Source organism: Apodemus sylvaticus, chromosome 20 (genome assembly GCF_947179515.1).
Source record: "Apodemus sylvaticus chromosome 20, mApoSyl1.1, whole genome shotgun sequence".
Taxonomy (NCBI): domain Eukaryota; kingdom Metazoa; phylum Chordata; class Mammalia; order Rodentia; family Muridae; genus Apodemus; species Apodemus sylvaticus.
Window position 1 is genome coordinate 11,625,997 of NC_067491.1, and position 15,113 is coordinate 11,641,109.

Consider the following 15,113-nt stretch of genomic DNA (forward strand, 5'->3'; position numbering starts at 1 on the left):
TGCTGTGCCCCTGGCGGAGCCCAGTTCACATTCCTTCCCGAGAAGGTGTCTTAAGCAGCTGGACAACTCAAATCACACATCCGTCTGCCATAACCGACAATTCTGTTTGTGATCTATTTTTTTCAAAAAATAAAAATTCACTTTTCACTCAAACTGTACACATTCAAATCCCCTGCCTGATCCCAGAGTCACTCACTATTGTAAGTAGCTTTCACATGTGCTGGGACCCCACCACCACCTTGGAAAACACCTGCTTAGCTAGTGCAGGGGTTCACAATCACTGTTGTGTATTTCTGGCAAGTTTTGCCAACCTGGGTTGTACAGCCAGACCAACCACAACAGCACCTTTCTGCCGGATGAATGAGAAACACCGCATGAAGCTTTTTGAGTTCGTGTCAACCTAAGCTTACTGATTTTCGCTTTTAAAAAAAGGGGAGGGTGCTGGATAAAGTTATAAACCCCACAATGTTTTATTTTAAGATTTGAGCAAGTTGTAAGAAAGTATTTGGTAACATAAGAATTTTTTTAAGTTTTATTTTAGCCAACTATTTTTAGGTTAATCATGGGGTAGGATATCTAAACCAATTATTTCCATTTTAGTACTATATAATCTTTTGGTGAACATAATTAAAAGACTCGTGTGCTCCAGTATATGTGTGTGTGTGTGTGTGTGTGTGTGTGTGTGTGTGTGTGTGTGTGTGTGTAAAAGAGAGAGAGAGAGAGAAAAGAGAAAAGAGAAGAGAAGAGAAAAATAATAATACTGTGCATATAACAAATTTTCTTTTTCAGGCGAGAACCCTCTAGCCGATGACCAGAGCAACCACGATATTAACTCTGTGGCCGGCGTTCTGAAGCTATACTTCCGAGGGCTGGAAAACCCCCTCTTTCCTAAGGAAAGGTTTAATGACCTGATTTCTTGTATCAGTAAGTGGGCTTTCCTCTTTTCCTTCATTCTCAAGTCTTCCCTCAACAGGATCCTTTTCGCAGCCAACTTCCTGGAAAGGTGAAGGCCGCATTCACCTGCCCCATTTACTCCCGTTCCCCACTGAGGTCTGACACCATTTGTTTACATTCTGAGTCCAGCGGGAGTCACCCTCCCGGTCTGTGGTTCTGTGGCCTCACCCTGGGCTGAGTAGAACACTCTCAGCTTTCTGACTGTGGGAAAACAAAAACAGAAAACCGAAAAGCTTGGAAATGTGGCCTTTTTCCAGTCTTCATTTTCTTGGTTGAGACTATCTTTGAATAGTCCTTCAAGGAATAAGGTAAAATGAGCTAAAAGACCATTTTCACGAAACAAGAATGCCAAGTGGTACTTATCGGTCAGCAGGGATCCCAAGCAGACTGTGCGAGATGTATTACAGAGCTGATGGTCATCAGCAAAGCACTGGTATTTTTTTAGTTCAGCGGGGGTTTGGACACTTCACAGAGGAGGTTGAAAATCAGGACAGCAAGCGTTAGTTACTAAGCACAGTCAGATTTCATGAATCTATAAATGCAGCAGTTATCTTAAGTCTGTTTTTCCCAGGTAGGAAGCCAGCTGACCTCAACAATACAAGTTTTCCTAAGAGTCACATCTCACTCAACGATGACACCTCCCCTAGCCCCGCCCCACCCCAAGTCCCCTCCACCAGCCAGATTAACTGTCCTCTGACTTGACCTCTGTTCTAATGCCTGCTTCCTTTTCTTTTGGTTTGCTGCTAAGTGAGCTTCCGATTCCAGGCTTGACCCCCCCCCCCCAACCCTTCCATTGCATCCCACCCACCACCCAACACTCACCCCACCCCACTTTACCCCAGTCTGGTACCCAGATTCAAAACAGGTGAATCTAGTCCCTGGCGCTCTCCCGTGCTGACAGCCTATTCCAGTATTTCCCATATGAAAGCATGCTTCTTGATAAGGCCAATTCATAGACATGAACTGATCCTCTAGCCTATCTTTGCTGGGAGCTGAGCTATTGCTAATGCCGTGCCCCACCCACCCACCTATTTGCAGCTGTTAAAATCCGCAGGATAACACACCAAACAGCACATGTACCAGGCCCATTCCCATCTCCACGCCCTCGCCCAGGCTGTTGCCCCTGCTATCCCTGATAGCCATTGTCATCTGCTGTGAAGGAAGGATCGCCAACCTGGCATTTTTTTTTGTTTCAAGAATTCCAGCCATCTTCCCTAGCACCCCACAAGGAATTGGTCACCTCTCCTTTACTGATAGGCTACTGTATGTATCTGCATTAGAGTACCTATGGCTATGATAAAACACCATGACCATGAGCAAACCTGGAGAGAAAAGAGTTAATGTCATCTTATACGTCCAGGTGGCAGGAAATACAAGCAGGACGAAACCTGAAGACAGGACTCAAGATGAGGCCCTTGGGGGGACAGTGCTTACTGGCTTGTCTCCCTGGCTTGCTGAGCCTTTCACTCTGTCAGGGAGCAGCTGCTCAAGGGTAGCCCCGCCCCCAGTGAGCTGGGGTCCTCCCACATCAATTATAAATCAATAAAATGACCCACAGGCCTCCCTACAGGCCAAGCTAGTATGGACGTTTTCTCGGTTGAGGTCCCCCCTTCCAGAATGACAGATGACAGAGAGGTTTAGTCTGGAGCCCTAAGTCCTTCAGCGTGGTTTCCTGGGGCCATGCGTCATATCAGCTAAAATGCAACCATTGGGCAAAGACCATGGGGCTACATGGGGCCTTACTGAACCACCTTACAGATTCGTGGTGGGAAATGGCGTTCCGTGGTTGGGATTAAAAACAGAGGTCACTGAGTCAGCGAGATTAGCTTCAGACCCTGTCTCTGACGTGAAAGCTTTGTAAACTTGGGCAGAGATTAATGTTTCATCTTAACAAACAGTTTCTTGAACTCCATAGAGTTTATGTGAAGAGCAAATTAGATAGTTTGTGTGATGAATTCAGCACCACACTTGGACAAAGTAAGCCTCTGTCAGTGTCACTAGCTCTAGTCGCTTCTGGGACAGCTGTGCTGAAGGGAAACTCTGGTTCCACACGCGCCAGGACCTGGTGCTACCATTTCCTCATCTGGCCACTCTGCCAAATGTATTTCTCCGGTGTGATTGCTTCAGATGCATTTACAAATTAAGTTGCTGTCTCTAAAACATCATATTGGTTCCAGTGTTCCAAGACAGTCAGCCATGGTTTTTCACAAAATCGGGCTTAGCAAAATAGACTATGAAGTAGAAAACAAAAGATGCATAGGAATGTTTTGTTCACTCTGTGTGTGTGAATGTATCTGTGTCTGGTTTTGTCTGTGTTTCTGTGTGTATGTGTGTATCTCTGTGTGTCTTTGTGTGTCTTTGTGTGCCTGTATATGTCTTTGTGTGCCTGTGTATGTCTTTGTGTGCCTGTGTGTGTCTGTGTCTGTGTTTCTATGTCTGTGTGTGTGTTTGCATGTATGTCTATGTGTCATACACATCTGTTATGTGTGTGTCTGTGTCTGTGCATGTGTGTCTGTGTGTTTGTGTGCCTGTTGTGCATAGCTATATGTTTGTGTATGTCTATGTCTCTCTGTTTCTATCTGTGTGTGTATGTTGGTATGTGTGTCATTTTGTTTCTGTATTTATATCTATGTGTGTCTGCATCTGTCTTTGTATGTTTATGCCTGTGTGTTTGTATTTCTGTGTATATATGTATGTGTGTTTATGTGTGTATGTGTTTATGTGTGTTTGTGTGAGTATGTATGTAATATAGGGCACACATGTCATGGTGTTCATATGGAACTCAGAGAACAGCCTTCCGGACTGAGTTATCTCTCTGCTGTGGAACCCAGGGATCCACTTCACGTCTGCAGGCTTGCACTTCTACCCGCATCCCTGGTCTTGGTGGGTTCTTTGTGTTTTCTAGTGCTAAGGTTCAAACCCAGGACCTTCTGCCACTGACCTACATCATCACTCCAAGACCCACGTCTTGCAGAGACACAGACAGTGTCAAGATTGCTGGGTACATTACTACAGCCTGAGGTTTAACTGAGCTAGTGTTGTTAATAGGATGTGAATGGTTTTTTTTTGAGTACTGTGCTTACAAACTCTCATGTACCGAGACATCTGCTTCGACCATGTTTTTCCTAAGAAGTCTGATTATTTTAGTGCCCGGATTTTTCAGGAACATGTATTGGACCTCCTATTACCTAACATCCCCCTTATAAAACAAACCCTTTTCTTCTGATCTCTAAGCTCTTTAAAAGGAGGAGATTCCTGGCTATCACTGCTGGATCTCCAGAGCAGCAGCTCTTCCTATCGACATGACCGTGGCATACACATCTGCATTTTCCATAACTCCCGATAGATTCTTTGAGGATGGCAGGTCAGTCACTGATACTACAAACTTTTTGTTGTCGTAGTTACTGCTATGCATGTGAGAGTCACACAGGCAGAGAGTTTCGTGGAGCAAATATGAAAGATGGCTTTCAGGAGTTGGATCGTTCCTTCTCTGTCAAAGCAGGATCTCTCCCGTTGTTTCTTCTCTCTGTCTTCCATGCCTGCTCTTCTGCAAGCTTTGAGACAGTTCTCCCGTCTCAGCCTCCTATCTTCCCATAGCATGATGGGATTGCAGATCCTCAACACTGGATGCAGACTTTGAGACCTTTTACCTCAGATCGACTCACCCTGCTTGCATGTTCTACCCGATACTATAAACAGTTGACCTTTGAAATCGATGACTTGTCTACAATATGCGAAGTTTTCTTGTGACTCAAAGACTTGATTCTTCCATTCAATAAACTTAAAAAGCTAGCAAGAGAGTATCGTTATGATTGAGTGCAGTGTAGATTAGTATTGCTAGGAACACTAAGACTCAAAGTTCTAGCAGGAAGTAACATCAGGGAAGTTGTAGTGGCTATTCATGGTTGTCAACTTGACAGTATCTGGAATGAACTACAATCCAGAATTGGAGGGCTCACCCGTGATCCTAATCTGGAGGCTGAGAGATACAAGTTTCTGACCTGGATCTTGGCATGGAGATCTTGAAATATAGTGACTATGAATTCTAGAAGATTAAGACAAGGAGATCTCCGAGTTCAAGATCATCTGGGATTAAAGGCATGGAGGCACACGCCTTTAATCTGGGCCACACCCTCTACTGGAGACCTACAGCCTTTAATCTGGGCCACACCCTCTGCTGGAGATCTATATAAGAACATTGGTAGGAAGACTCACTCTTCCTTGCCTGCTTGCCTCGGGGGACTGAGCAACTGCTAGATCCCTGGACTTCCATCCACAGCTGCTGCTGACCATTGTTGGGGAGTTGGATTACAGACTGTAAGTCATCGACAAATTCCCTAACTATATAGAGACTGCCCAAACACTCTGTGACTCTAGAGAACCCAGATGTCTTTACCTGTGACATCTTAAGCACTGTAGTATTGGATCTGGTTTTTCTATTAAGGCCGTTCCGTGTGACAGTTCATGTGGGAAGGTCTCCCTTTCATCATTCCTGGGGGCTTACGTATCTTCCTGAAACACCCACCACGTTCTGCTTAGTTATTTTTTGGGTTGTGTTTGAGCAGAAGGGATCTTGCCTGTGTGTATGTAAGTTTCTATCCTGCCTCTGTGCCTTTAAAGAGCCTCATTCTTGGGAAGCTTTAGATGTGTGTAGTAAAGGGGGGTTTGTGACAGCCTGCTCCACAGTCGATGTACACGGTCCATCCCGCAGCTCACCAGAAATCTCCTTTTAAAAAATGGTTTACCCGGATGAGCACTGGATGGAATCGAGGTAACTATATACTGGAAACAGTAGGCCTCATTGTTTCTTGGCTTGTCACCCAAGCATCACGTTTTGGTTTTTGCTCCCCCCCCCCCCCCCCCCCCCGCTGGCTACTTTCTGAATGACATTTGTGAGTGTTCCAGGTCACACGCGCAGTCTGGGCCCCTCGCAGCAGAGCCGTGCATCATGTCTCTGGATTCCTGGAGTAGACAGCCAAGCAATTATTCAAGGAAGGCATAGATTTTTCCTGGACTAGTCGTGGGCCCACATAAAGCGCTTGTACTTCATTTTGTATAACATATTATTATTATTATTTACGTGACTGCTTGGACATGAGAAAACAGTTTTATAGCAGATTTTTTTTTTGTCACAGAGATAACTGAAAGTACACAAAAGGCACACAGGACAAAATACTGTCCCCCAAAAGCCACCACCCAAAGAGAAACAGTGATGTGTTCCTTCTGGGTATGTGTGCATTCATGTGCACACAGCACTTTGAAGCCTGAGAGGAGCTATTCTGTCCTGACGGCTTGCAGTGTCCCTTATGATATCTACGGGAGACAGTAACCCAGAGACCTCCCTATAATTAATGGTCCAGCGTTAACAATTGCCGTCGCTCGGTTGGCTAGCTCCACTGGCCCCAGCTGTTCTCCCTGTGACATGATGTCATATGTCTGTGTGTGCCTGACAGTGGGAGTTCAGGAATTGACTTTTTCTTCTCAAAGTTCTTATCACTGTGGGGTCATTTCAAAGGGGTGGAAAATGTTTAGAAGAATATAGAACAAAAATAGCATCCCTCCTAATCCCACTGTCCAGAGTGTCGTGGACACCACTGAGAAACATGTCGTGTGTGATTAACATGATCATGTTATATGTTAACGTATGAAATAACCCTGACACCGCTGTTATACCCTAAAGTCAGTTTTTTCTCACAACCATCAAGTAGGTAGTCCATGCTTTTTACAGCTAGCTTATTATTTGATTTGTGGTCACCGTTGGAAACTATAAAATGTACTAAGAGCATCTGCCAGTCGTCCACACTGAAAGAATGGTAACTCTTTCAGGGCCTTCCCCGATTACGCACATACTTCTGACGATGTCTATAACACAGACTTCCAAACACAGCTTTAGGTAGCAGTTCTCACAGTACATGGGCCATGGACTGAAGTGCACAGGGTACAAGGTTTTAGTCCACTCACGGGATTGTACAACCATTATCACGAGTGATTTTAGGACATTTTTGTTATCCCAAAAAAAAAAAAAAAATTTAGCAAACTCTAGCAATCACTTTTCATTTAACTCTCACCATGGCAACCCGGAATCCTGGCAACCACTGATGTGCTGTCGGTCCCTATAGACCCAGCCTTTTCTGCCCAGTTCACATAAATGGACTCATACGACCCGTGATACTTGTCACCAGATCTTTCACTTAGCATGTATCATGATCGGGCTTTTGTCCTATAATATTGGTAAATATCTTCTTGTATGAGTATACCACTCCCACATGCTTTCAGTAATAAATTATTACACCACACAACAACTAATCAATATGAAGTTTCTTTTTGAAATGATGGAGCTATTCTAAGATTGATGGAGGTGGTAGGTAACACTGGCATGTTAAGTTCATTTGACTTATCATTTAACAGGTAATTTATATGATATGTGGATTTAGCTTAATAATGTAAGTTAGATTATATCATGGCATGCTTCTTTCGTGAGTTTATACTTTTAATATGTTTTTTACGGGTCATATAATGGCTTCTGTTTTATGTAACAAATCCTACTTTTACACATCTACTTTTTACATCTGGAAAGTTAGGGACATAAAACATATGCTGTTTGTTTCTTTGTGTATCTATTGTAAACTCTTGGTTGTTTCTTCAGAAAAAAAAAAGCCTTTGAAAGCTGTGTGTGTGTGTGTATGTGTGTGTGTGTGTGTGTGTGTGTGTGTGTGTGTGTGTTTCTGTGTATGTGAATGCAGAGCAAGCCACCTGAGACCCAAACACAAGTCTTCTGCAAGAGCAGCAAGCCCTCTTACCCACCGAGCCAATCTTCCAGCCCCGTGCTTTTTAAGCTCTCCCGGACGCTGCGTGTCTGGCTGTTAGAAATTGTCTGCATCTTCTGACATACACCGTAGCTTGCTCTCTGGGTGCGCTTTTCTATTTGCTGTCATAGAATTGTGTCCTTAGGATTTCCTTGATCTCTGAAAATGCGGAATAGCTGAATAGCAAATAGTAAAGCTTTCTTTTTTATTATTATCTTTAATCTTTTTGTACAGTTCAGTTATCCCTCTCCCGTTCTGCCCTCTGACAGTTCCTTATCCCATTTCTCCTCCCTCTGTCTTCAAGATGATGTCCCCACCCAACCCCCACACCCCACCAGGCCTTCCCACTCCCTGAGACCTCAATTCTCACTAGAGTTTCGGTGCATCTTGTCTCATTGAGGCCAGACCAGGCTGTCCTCTGCTGTGTATGTGTCCAGGGCCTCGGACCAGCTGGTGTATGCTGCCTGGTTGGTGGCTCAGTGTCTGAGAGATCTAAGGGGTCTGGATTAGTTGAGACTGCTGCTCTTCCTATGGGGTCGCCCTCTTCCTCAGCTTCTTCCAGCCTTTCCCCCATTTTCAACCACAGGGGTACCTGACTCAGTCCATGAATGAAGACTCAGTGCTCAGTATGACAGGATAGCAGATCAGGGATGACGCATTACTTGTTGTTTATAAGAAATGCTAGCTTATTTTAAGTGCTGCTATTTAACAAGAGGAGAAAGCAGGGGTTTTGCTCTTGGGAGTCAGCCTGGTCACAGCTGGTCACAGAGGTTTCTGTAGTAGCTCTTACCTGGGAAAGCTAAGTAACTTGGGTGAGTGTGAGGTGGAGATCTTCTGAAGTGTATTAGCACACACCTCTGCTTTCTCTTTCCCTTTTACCCACACACACAACTGATCCATGCTTTGCTTTGGGTAATATGAACCTAAGTGTGCCATATAAAAGTCTGGGCTTTTCTATGTCCAGTCTTTGCCCCCAATGACACAGAGTCGTTTGTCTTTATCAATAAGCTCCTAGAACCACAGGTGAACAGATTCTGTGCTGGTCTAACCTGACATTGCTAGCCTTTGACCCCTTCCCAGGCACATGGCCAGTTACCTGCCATCTTTGTCTCTCTCTCAGCACCTCCTTCATGATGAACTCTCCAGATCCCACCTGAGTCCCTATCTCTCTGCCATGAAAGTCCCACCATTCGCTCCCCTGCCGGGCTATAAGCTATCTGGCTCTTTATTGGACCAGTCAGGAGGTGATGACGAACAATGTTGCACAAAATACTGAGTCACAATAAAGTCTGGTCTGCAACCAGCTGTCTGGATACAGAATGCACAGTGCACAAAAAACATTCCCCCACAATGCCGTGAGAGTGGTAATGCGCTCCCGAACTCAGACATACATGTGTGCCTGCTTTAAGAGTTCCTTCCTGTCCACCAGAAGTTTTCCTACCCATGTCTTCATGCCTAAGGAGAGATTTCTGTCTTGTTGTTTATTTGTATGCTGGAAGATGGCCACTTGAGCAAAGTGTGCCATGGAGGCGCCGGTGTGAGGGGACAGTGGCCTTTAGGGCTTCTCCTCAGGTAGCTCAAGCGTTTGCACGCGTGTTCATAGAGCTGCCTGTCACCCTGCGGCACTGGGAGGCTGAGAGGGAGGCTGATGTGAAAGCCCCAAGGGGCCAGGAAGAGAACATAAGCTCACTGTGGGAGCTTCGCACACATGGCCCGGACTGGACGTGAGTCGCTTCTGTCACACCGCATGAGGTCTTCGATCGTGAGAACAAAACCCAGCTTAGAGGAAATCCAAACAAAGAACTGATTTTCCTGGCACTTCCCGTGCAGAGACTAAAAGATCCATCTTTATGTCCAGCACGGCTGAAGGACCATGAATTGCTGAACCAGGAGCACACCTTCATCAGTGCGTCGGCGGCAACCACAGATTCAACCACGATAAAACTGCACTCAGGAGAGTAGGTGGGCTGTTCATAGCAGAGCCGAGCTCCTGTAGGCCGTGCACACAAGCCTTCTGTGCAGCCCACCAGGAGACATCTAGGCGTCCATTGTAGGGCTGAGGCCTTGGTGCAGATGAATTTGCAGCTACTGCGGACCTTCAACAATGACTCTTTCATTCCGGTCTACTGTAGTGCGTCATACATTTGCATAATCTAATTTGTCTAATTTGTCTTTTGGGGAGTCTCTCTTTTATCCCAACTGCTGCTTTCTTCTAAACCTTGCATTTCCACTCTATGGGCTCCCTGGTTTTTTCTTTTTTTCTTTTTTTTTAAGCTTTAGAATGATTATTTTATGTGCATCAGTGTCTTGTATGTCTGTGTGAGGTGTCAGATTCCCTGGAACTGGAGTTCCAGACAGTTGGGAGCTGCAATGTGGGTGCTGGGAATTGAACCCAGGTCCTCTGAAAGAGCAGTCAGTGTTCTTACCAACTGAGCCATCTCTCCAGCCTTTTTTTTTTTTTATGGTGGAATACAGAAATAAAATTCATCATCTTTGGGTGTGGGGTAAAAGGTAAATGTATCCACAGCACTGCAAATCCAATATGGCTGTTGATTTCCAGAAAGTGTTCTTGTTCGCAAACAGAAACATTGTAGCAATCAAACAACGGCTGCCTGCTTCTTCCTGTCCCTGAGGCCCCTGCCGCTCTGCTTTGGGAAGTGCCCTGATACAGGTGTCTCATCCAAATGGTAGAAGGTGGACGGCTTATGTTGCTTAGAGTAGTGTTTGCAGGGCTCATCCATGCAATGACCTTCCTCTTTGTGACTGGGTAATATTCCTTTGTGTGTCTATATCCCATTGTGTTTCTCCATCTGTCTATCCATAACTGCCTTGCTCCCACTTTTCGACTAATATGAATAAATGTCACTGTGAATTTCATGTAAAGTTTTGAAACTGCCTTCAAGAAGAGACTAAGTTTAGAACAGAGAGATTAAAAAGCCAGAGGTTCTTAACATCAAGCTAAAGCTCTCGGAAGCTGCGGCTCCCCTTCCCCCGCTGGGGAGCCAACAGACGTTGTTTCCTTATCTCCTATTCTTTTACAGCTCTAAATTAAGACCCCCAAAACTTGCTTTAAGTTGCTAAATTTCTGTCCCATATATTAAACCTTAACAAACAAACAAACAAAAGATTAGCTTAGAGACTGAAAGGTTTTAACTCTTGTAATCCCCAAGATCTCCAAATAGAAGCTAGCATATTGTTTTTCGTGGTTTTATCAGAACCTGCAGGTGCCTTTATATGGAGCCCGCAGAGAGAGGAGATCACTGCCAGCCAGGTAACTGTGGTGAGCCAGTTACCTTTATATATTGTATTGCTTCCGTGGGTATAGTAAACTTTATAAGGTAGGGTCTCGGTGATGTGCATATCCTGAGCGTCTGCAGTGTTCTGCACATCTGGTTTCTCGGCTAGGTTCTCTGTGACTTTTGCATATCTCTCAGATCTCATCACTTTAAGTATTTGCATTTCCCTCTCCACCAGCCTAGCTCCCTGGTTCCACCCCAGGATGATGTAGGAGGTAAACTGCCTACTCCCGGCTTCTGTTCTGATCCTGTGGGGATTGCACAGGTGACAATACTGACATCTTCATTACTGCATTCTTGTGACCTGAATTTATATACCCGCTTAACACCGAAAAATAATAAGCATGTTGCACTTTTTTTATCCCCAGAAGAAATAATCGAGACCACAGCTTAGGAAATGCATTAAATTTATATTCAGTAGATGTTATTCCCTCCATATTCATGGTGGGTTTTTATTCTATTTCAAAATACATTACAAATAAAAAAAGTGAAATATACAATATCCAATTCACAATAACTACACTCATGTTATTAGTTACTGGTTTGGGCTAAAAGAATAAAAATGTTACAGGAATGTTAATCACATGATGATATTTCAACAGCCCCAGTGGAGGGTCTCTGAACTGTTTTCCGGGAGACGAGCTAGCTTCATTTGCAGCTGAGGCATGCTTAATGGTGATAAATTATGTGCGGTTCTGCAGACTCCTCTGTGGCTGAGCCAAAATATTTGTATGTTTTTCATACCTTTTCAGCCTAATGGAGGGCAAAACAAAATGCCCACTTTGATAATAAGTAGAAAGCAGCTTGCGTCAGCACTCAAAATCCCAGGAAAATAAGCTTGGTCTGAGTAGTTAGAACCACAGTTTGCAACCAGGACTGTATAAAGGAATAGCGGCCATTTTGAAAACCTCCCCACATGAACCCAAGTCAAGGCCGAGCACCACAAATTAACTTAAAGGGGAAACTGGATGGCATTCTAGTCCCCCAAGTGAGAAATGGTAAAACTTGCTGGAGAAATTAGCAGTGCAGTAATCTGCAGCAGAAACACCAAAGTGACACTGGAGTCGGGAGAGACATGTTGGAAGTGGTAGTTATTACCTTGAGACTGGAGGAGGCTGACACTGACAGAAGGAAGCAGCCTTGAGGGAAGCCTGGGGCGTGGCATCAGCAGCTCAGGACAGAGTAGAATCCAGCAGTATCTCTAGACGAGTTAAGGACAACAGACTATAATACAAAATCACAGGATAGCCTCAGAGTTATCTCAAAACATTGATATGCAGGGATGGATAGATGAATGGATGCATTGATATCTAGATGGATGGATGGATGGATGGATGGATGGATACATTGATATATGGATGGATAGACAGACGGTGGACAGACAGATAGATGATATTAGATGATAGATAGATAGATAGATAGATAGATAGATAGATAGATAGATAGATAGAAAATGATGATGAATAGATAGATAGATAGATAGAAAATGATGATGAATAGATAGATAGATAGATAGATGATATTAGATGATAGATAGATAGATATTAGATGATAGATAGATGATAGATAGATATAGATAGATGATATTAGATGATAGATAGATAGATATTAGATGATAGATAGATGATAGATAGATATAGATAGATGATATTAGATGATAGATAGATGATAGACAGATGATAGATAGATAGATAGATAGATCCGAGAAATATGGCTTAGTTCACATGCAGCAAGAAGGCGTTGGGACCACATGAGCGGCAAAATTTAGTGCTCAAAACAAGTGAGAGAAGTGGTTTCTAATGTACAAGGACTTCAAATTACTCAAGGCCAATACAGTGTCCATCACATAAAATAAACCAGTGTGGTACATACCTGTTACCCCAGCACCTGTGAAGCAAAGACCAGAGGTCATCTGGGTTACATAACAAGACCCTGGCTCTAAACTAGGTAGAGAAAGAGGGAAAAGGGGGGCTAGGGAGTAGTGTGCAGATAAACTCAGGGGTAACCGTGACCAGGGAAGGGTCAGAGGAAACACAGCTGCCTCTGGGGAAGATGGCACACACATGTGACCATGTGACCGCTTCCTGCTATGGTCAAGGTGCCGCTGATGCTGGAGCGTGTCCCTGTAAGGGGTGTTGCAATGAACTGCTCTGTGACCCAAGGGGACTCTGACCATATCATCTTCTGCCTTCAGGAATAGATAATCTCTATGAGAGGGCGCTCCACATCCGCAAACTCCTCCTGACCTTGCCCAGGTCGGTCCTTATAGTGATGAGATACCTGTTTGCCTTCCTCAATCAGTAAGTACCCCTCTGTGTTCCCAAAATGTCCATCTGTGTTCTGTCTGTGTTCTTGGATCCTATAAAACATGTATTGAGTTCCATTCATCAACAGAGTTGAGGGAAAGTGATTGAGTGTAGACAGAAGGAACATTCTTTTTTCCTCCAGAGATCCAGGTCTTTCTATGATGCATGAATAGTCTACTCCAGATACAGAAACTGTGGCTAGCCATAAATGTAAAGTATCCAAAATACTACTATAAATAACACTTTCTAGTGAAATATGTGTTTTTCTAACTTCCATCCAGAGGACGTGTCATAAGTGTTTTTCGTCAAAATGATGTAAACCACCTTCTCCTAGGGAAAAAAAGGTCTGGCTTTTTTTTTTTTAAAAACATTGTAGTCAGGGATGGAGGGGAATCGTAGGTGACTTAAACATCAACCCAAAAGTATAATTTTTCACAAATTTGCTATGATGAGACCTTGTCAAGAAGAAAATAGACATAATACAGTCTCTACTATGACACAACAAGAATTTTTAAAAGTCACTACAACGTTTAGAAAGAAACTTAACTTTGATACGGCAACTTTGTTTCCAGTCAGCTCGCTGGTGCACGGGTTCCATTGTAGAGACATCGCCCCATATCCTACCCAGAAGTCTTCTGCTTTGCAACCTTTCAGTCAAGCAGCTATGATTCCAGCCATATGGACAGAAGTGCTACCTTTGAAGGGCATGAACCGCATCCACATTAAATAGATAGGTGCCTATCGCCACCTTTGACTAAGGCTGGTCACCCAGGCAGTGGGAGGGCAGCTCCATCTTTACCTTGGCATACATGCTTTCCCTCCCCCAACTGATGTGGTGCTGTTCTCGCCGTGAGCCAGCAACCCACAGTGACCTAGGAAAGCCGCGTCCAACCAAAAATGTCATCAAGGCCTGAGCGAAAGGCAAACACCTCGTGGAGTCAGGTACTGGCGCTGCCTTTAGTGGTTCTGCCCAGGGATGCCCTCACTGCCCTGCAGGGAAAGATGATGGCCCCGCCTCAGCCAAGCTGCTGGACACAGGAATCCTAAAGAGAGAGATTAGCTGCTCTTTTCTGCCATAAAATGAAAACCTAGAAATCATCATTTAAAAAAAAAAAAAAATCAAGTTTGTGTTCTTCAAGCCAGGAGAAAATAAACACCTGGCAGGATCGAACCTGATCCTTTCCACTGAGCCCAGGTGTGAGTTTTGAAATTTGGATGATCTTTTATTCTGAGTCTCACTTCCCTCCCCGCCCCACCCCCATCCCACGTTTCAAAGTCATCTGTCACTCAATTGCCTCGTGGCAGCATCCTGTGAAGCTTTTTGGAGGGCGGAAGGGGGGATGCTGTCTATTTGAGAAATGGCCGGCGGGCGGGAGGAACAGACGGACGGTGGCTGTGGAGAGCACTCTGCGTTATCCACTGTCCAGACCATCTTATCTCCACTCGGGGCCAAAGGGCCACGTTGGCTTGTGTCGTGGGCGGGCGCTCTTCGTCTGTCGCTGTCTCACAAAGGCAGCTGAGGATCGCTTTTCCTTCCACCCGTCTGCTCACCTGCCGTTCACATTTCCTTTTGTGGCTGACATTCTGTACACCGGCGAGAACGTCTCGGAGCTGTCAGATTCCCTGCACGTCAGAGGCCAGACATTAAAGACCAGGCTCGCTTAGAGTCGCCTGTGACGCGGTCTCATAAATATCTGTACTATCGAGTTTAGAGATTAGTAGCAGACAGCCAGGGGTGTCCCCAGAGCTTC

General features: G+C 44.6%; 1 protein-coding gene across 2 annotated transcripts in view; it reads left to right on the forward strand.

The window, feature by feature from the left end:
- The window catches only part of Srgap1 (SLIT-ROBO Rho GTPase activating protein 1), a 283,518-nt gene that overhangs the window by 240,207 nt on the left and 28,198 nt on the right, over nucleotides 1-15,113 (forward strand). For both annotated transcript variants that reach the window (XM_052164951.1, XM_052164952.1), the window contains exons 15-16: nucleotides 790-924; nucleotides 13,251-13,356. In XM_052164951.1, coding sequence (XP_052020911.1) covers nucleotides 790-924; nucleotides 13,251-13,356 — 241 coding nt within the window. The remainder of the gene's footprint in view (nucleotides 1-789; nucleotides 925-13,250; nucleotides 13,357-15,113) is intronic.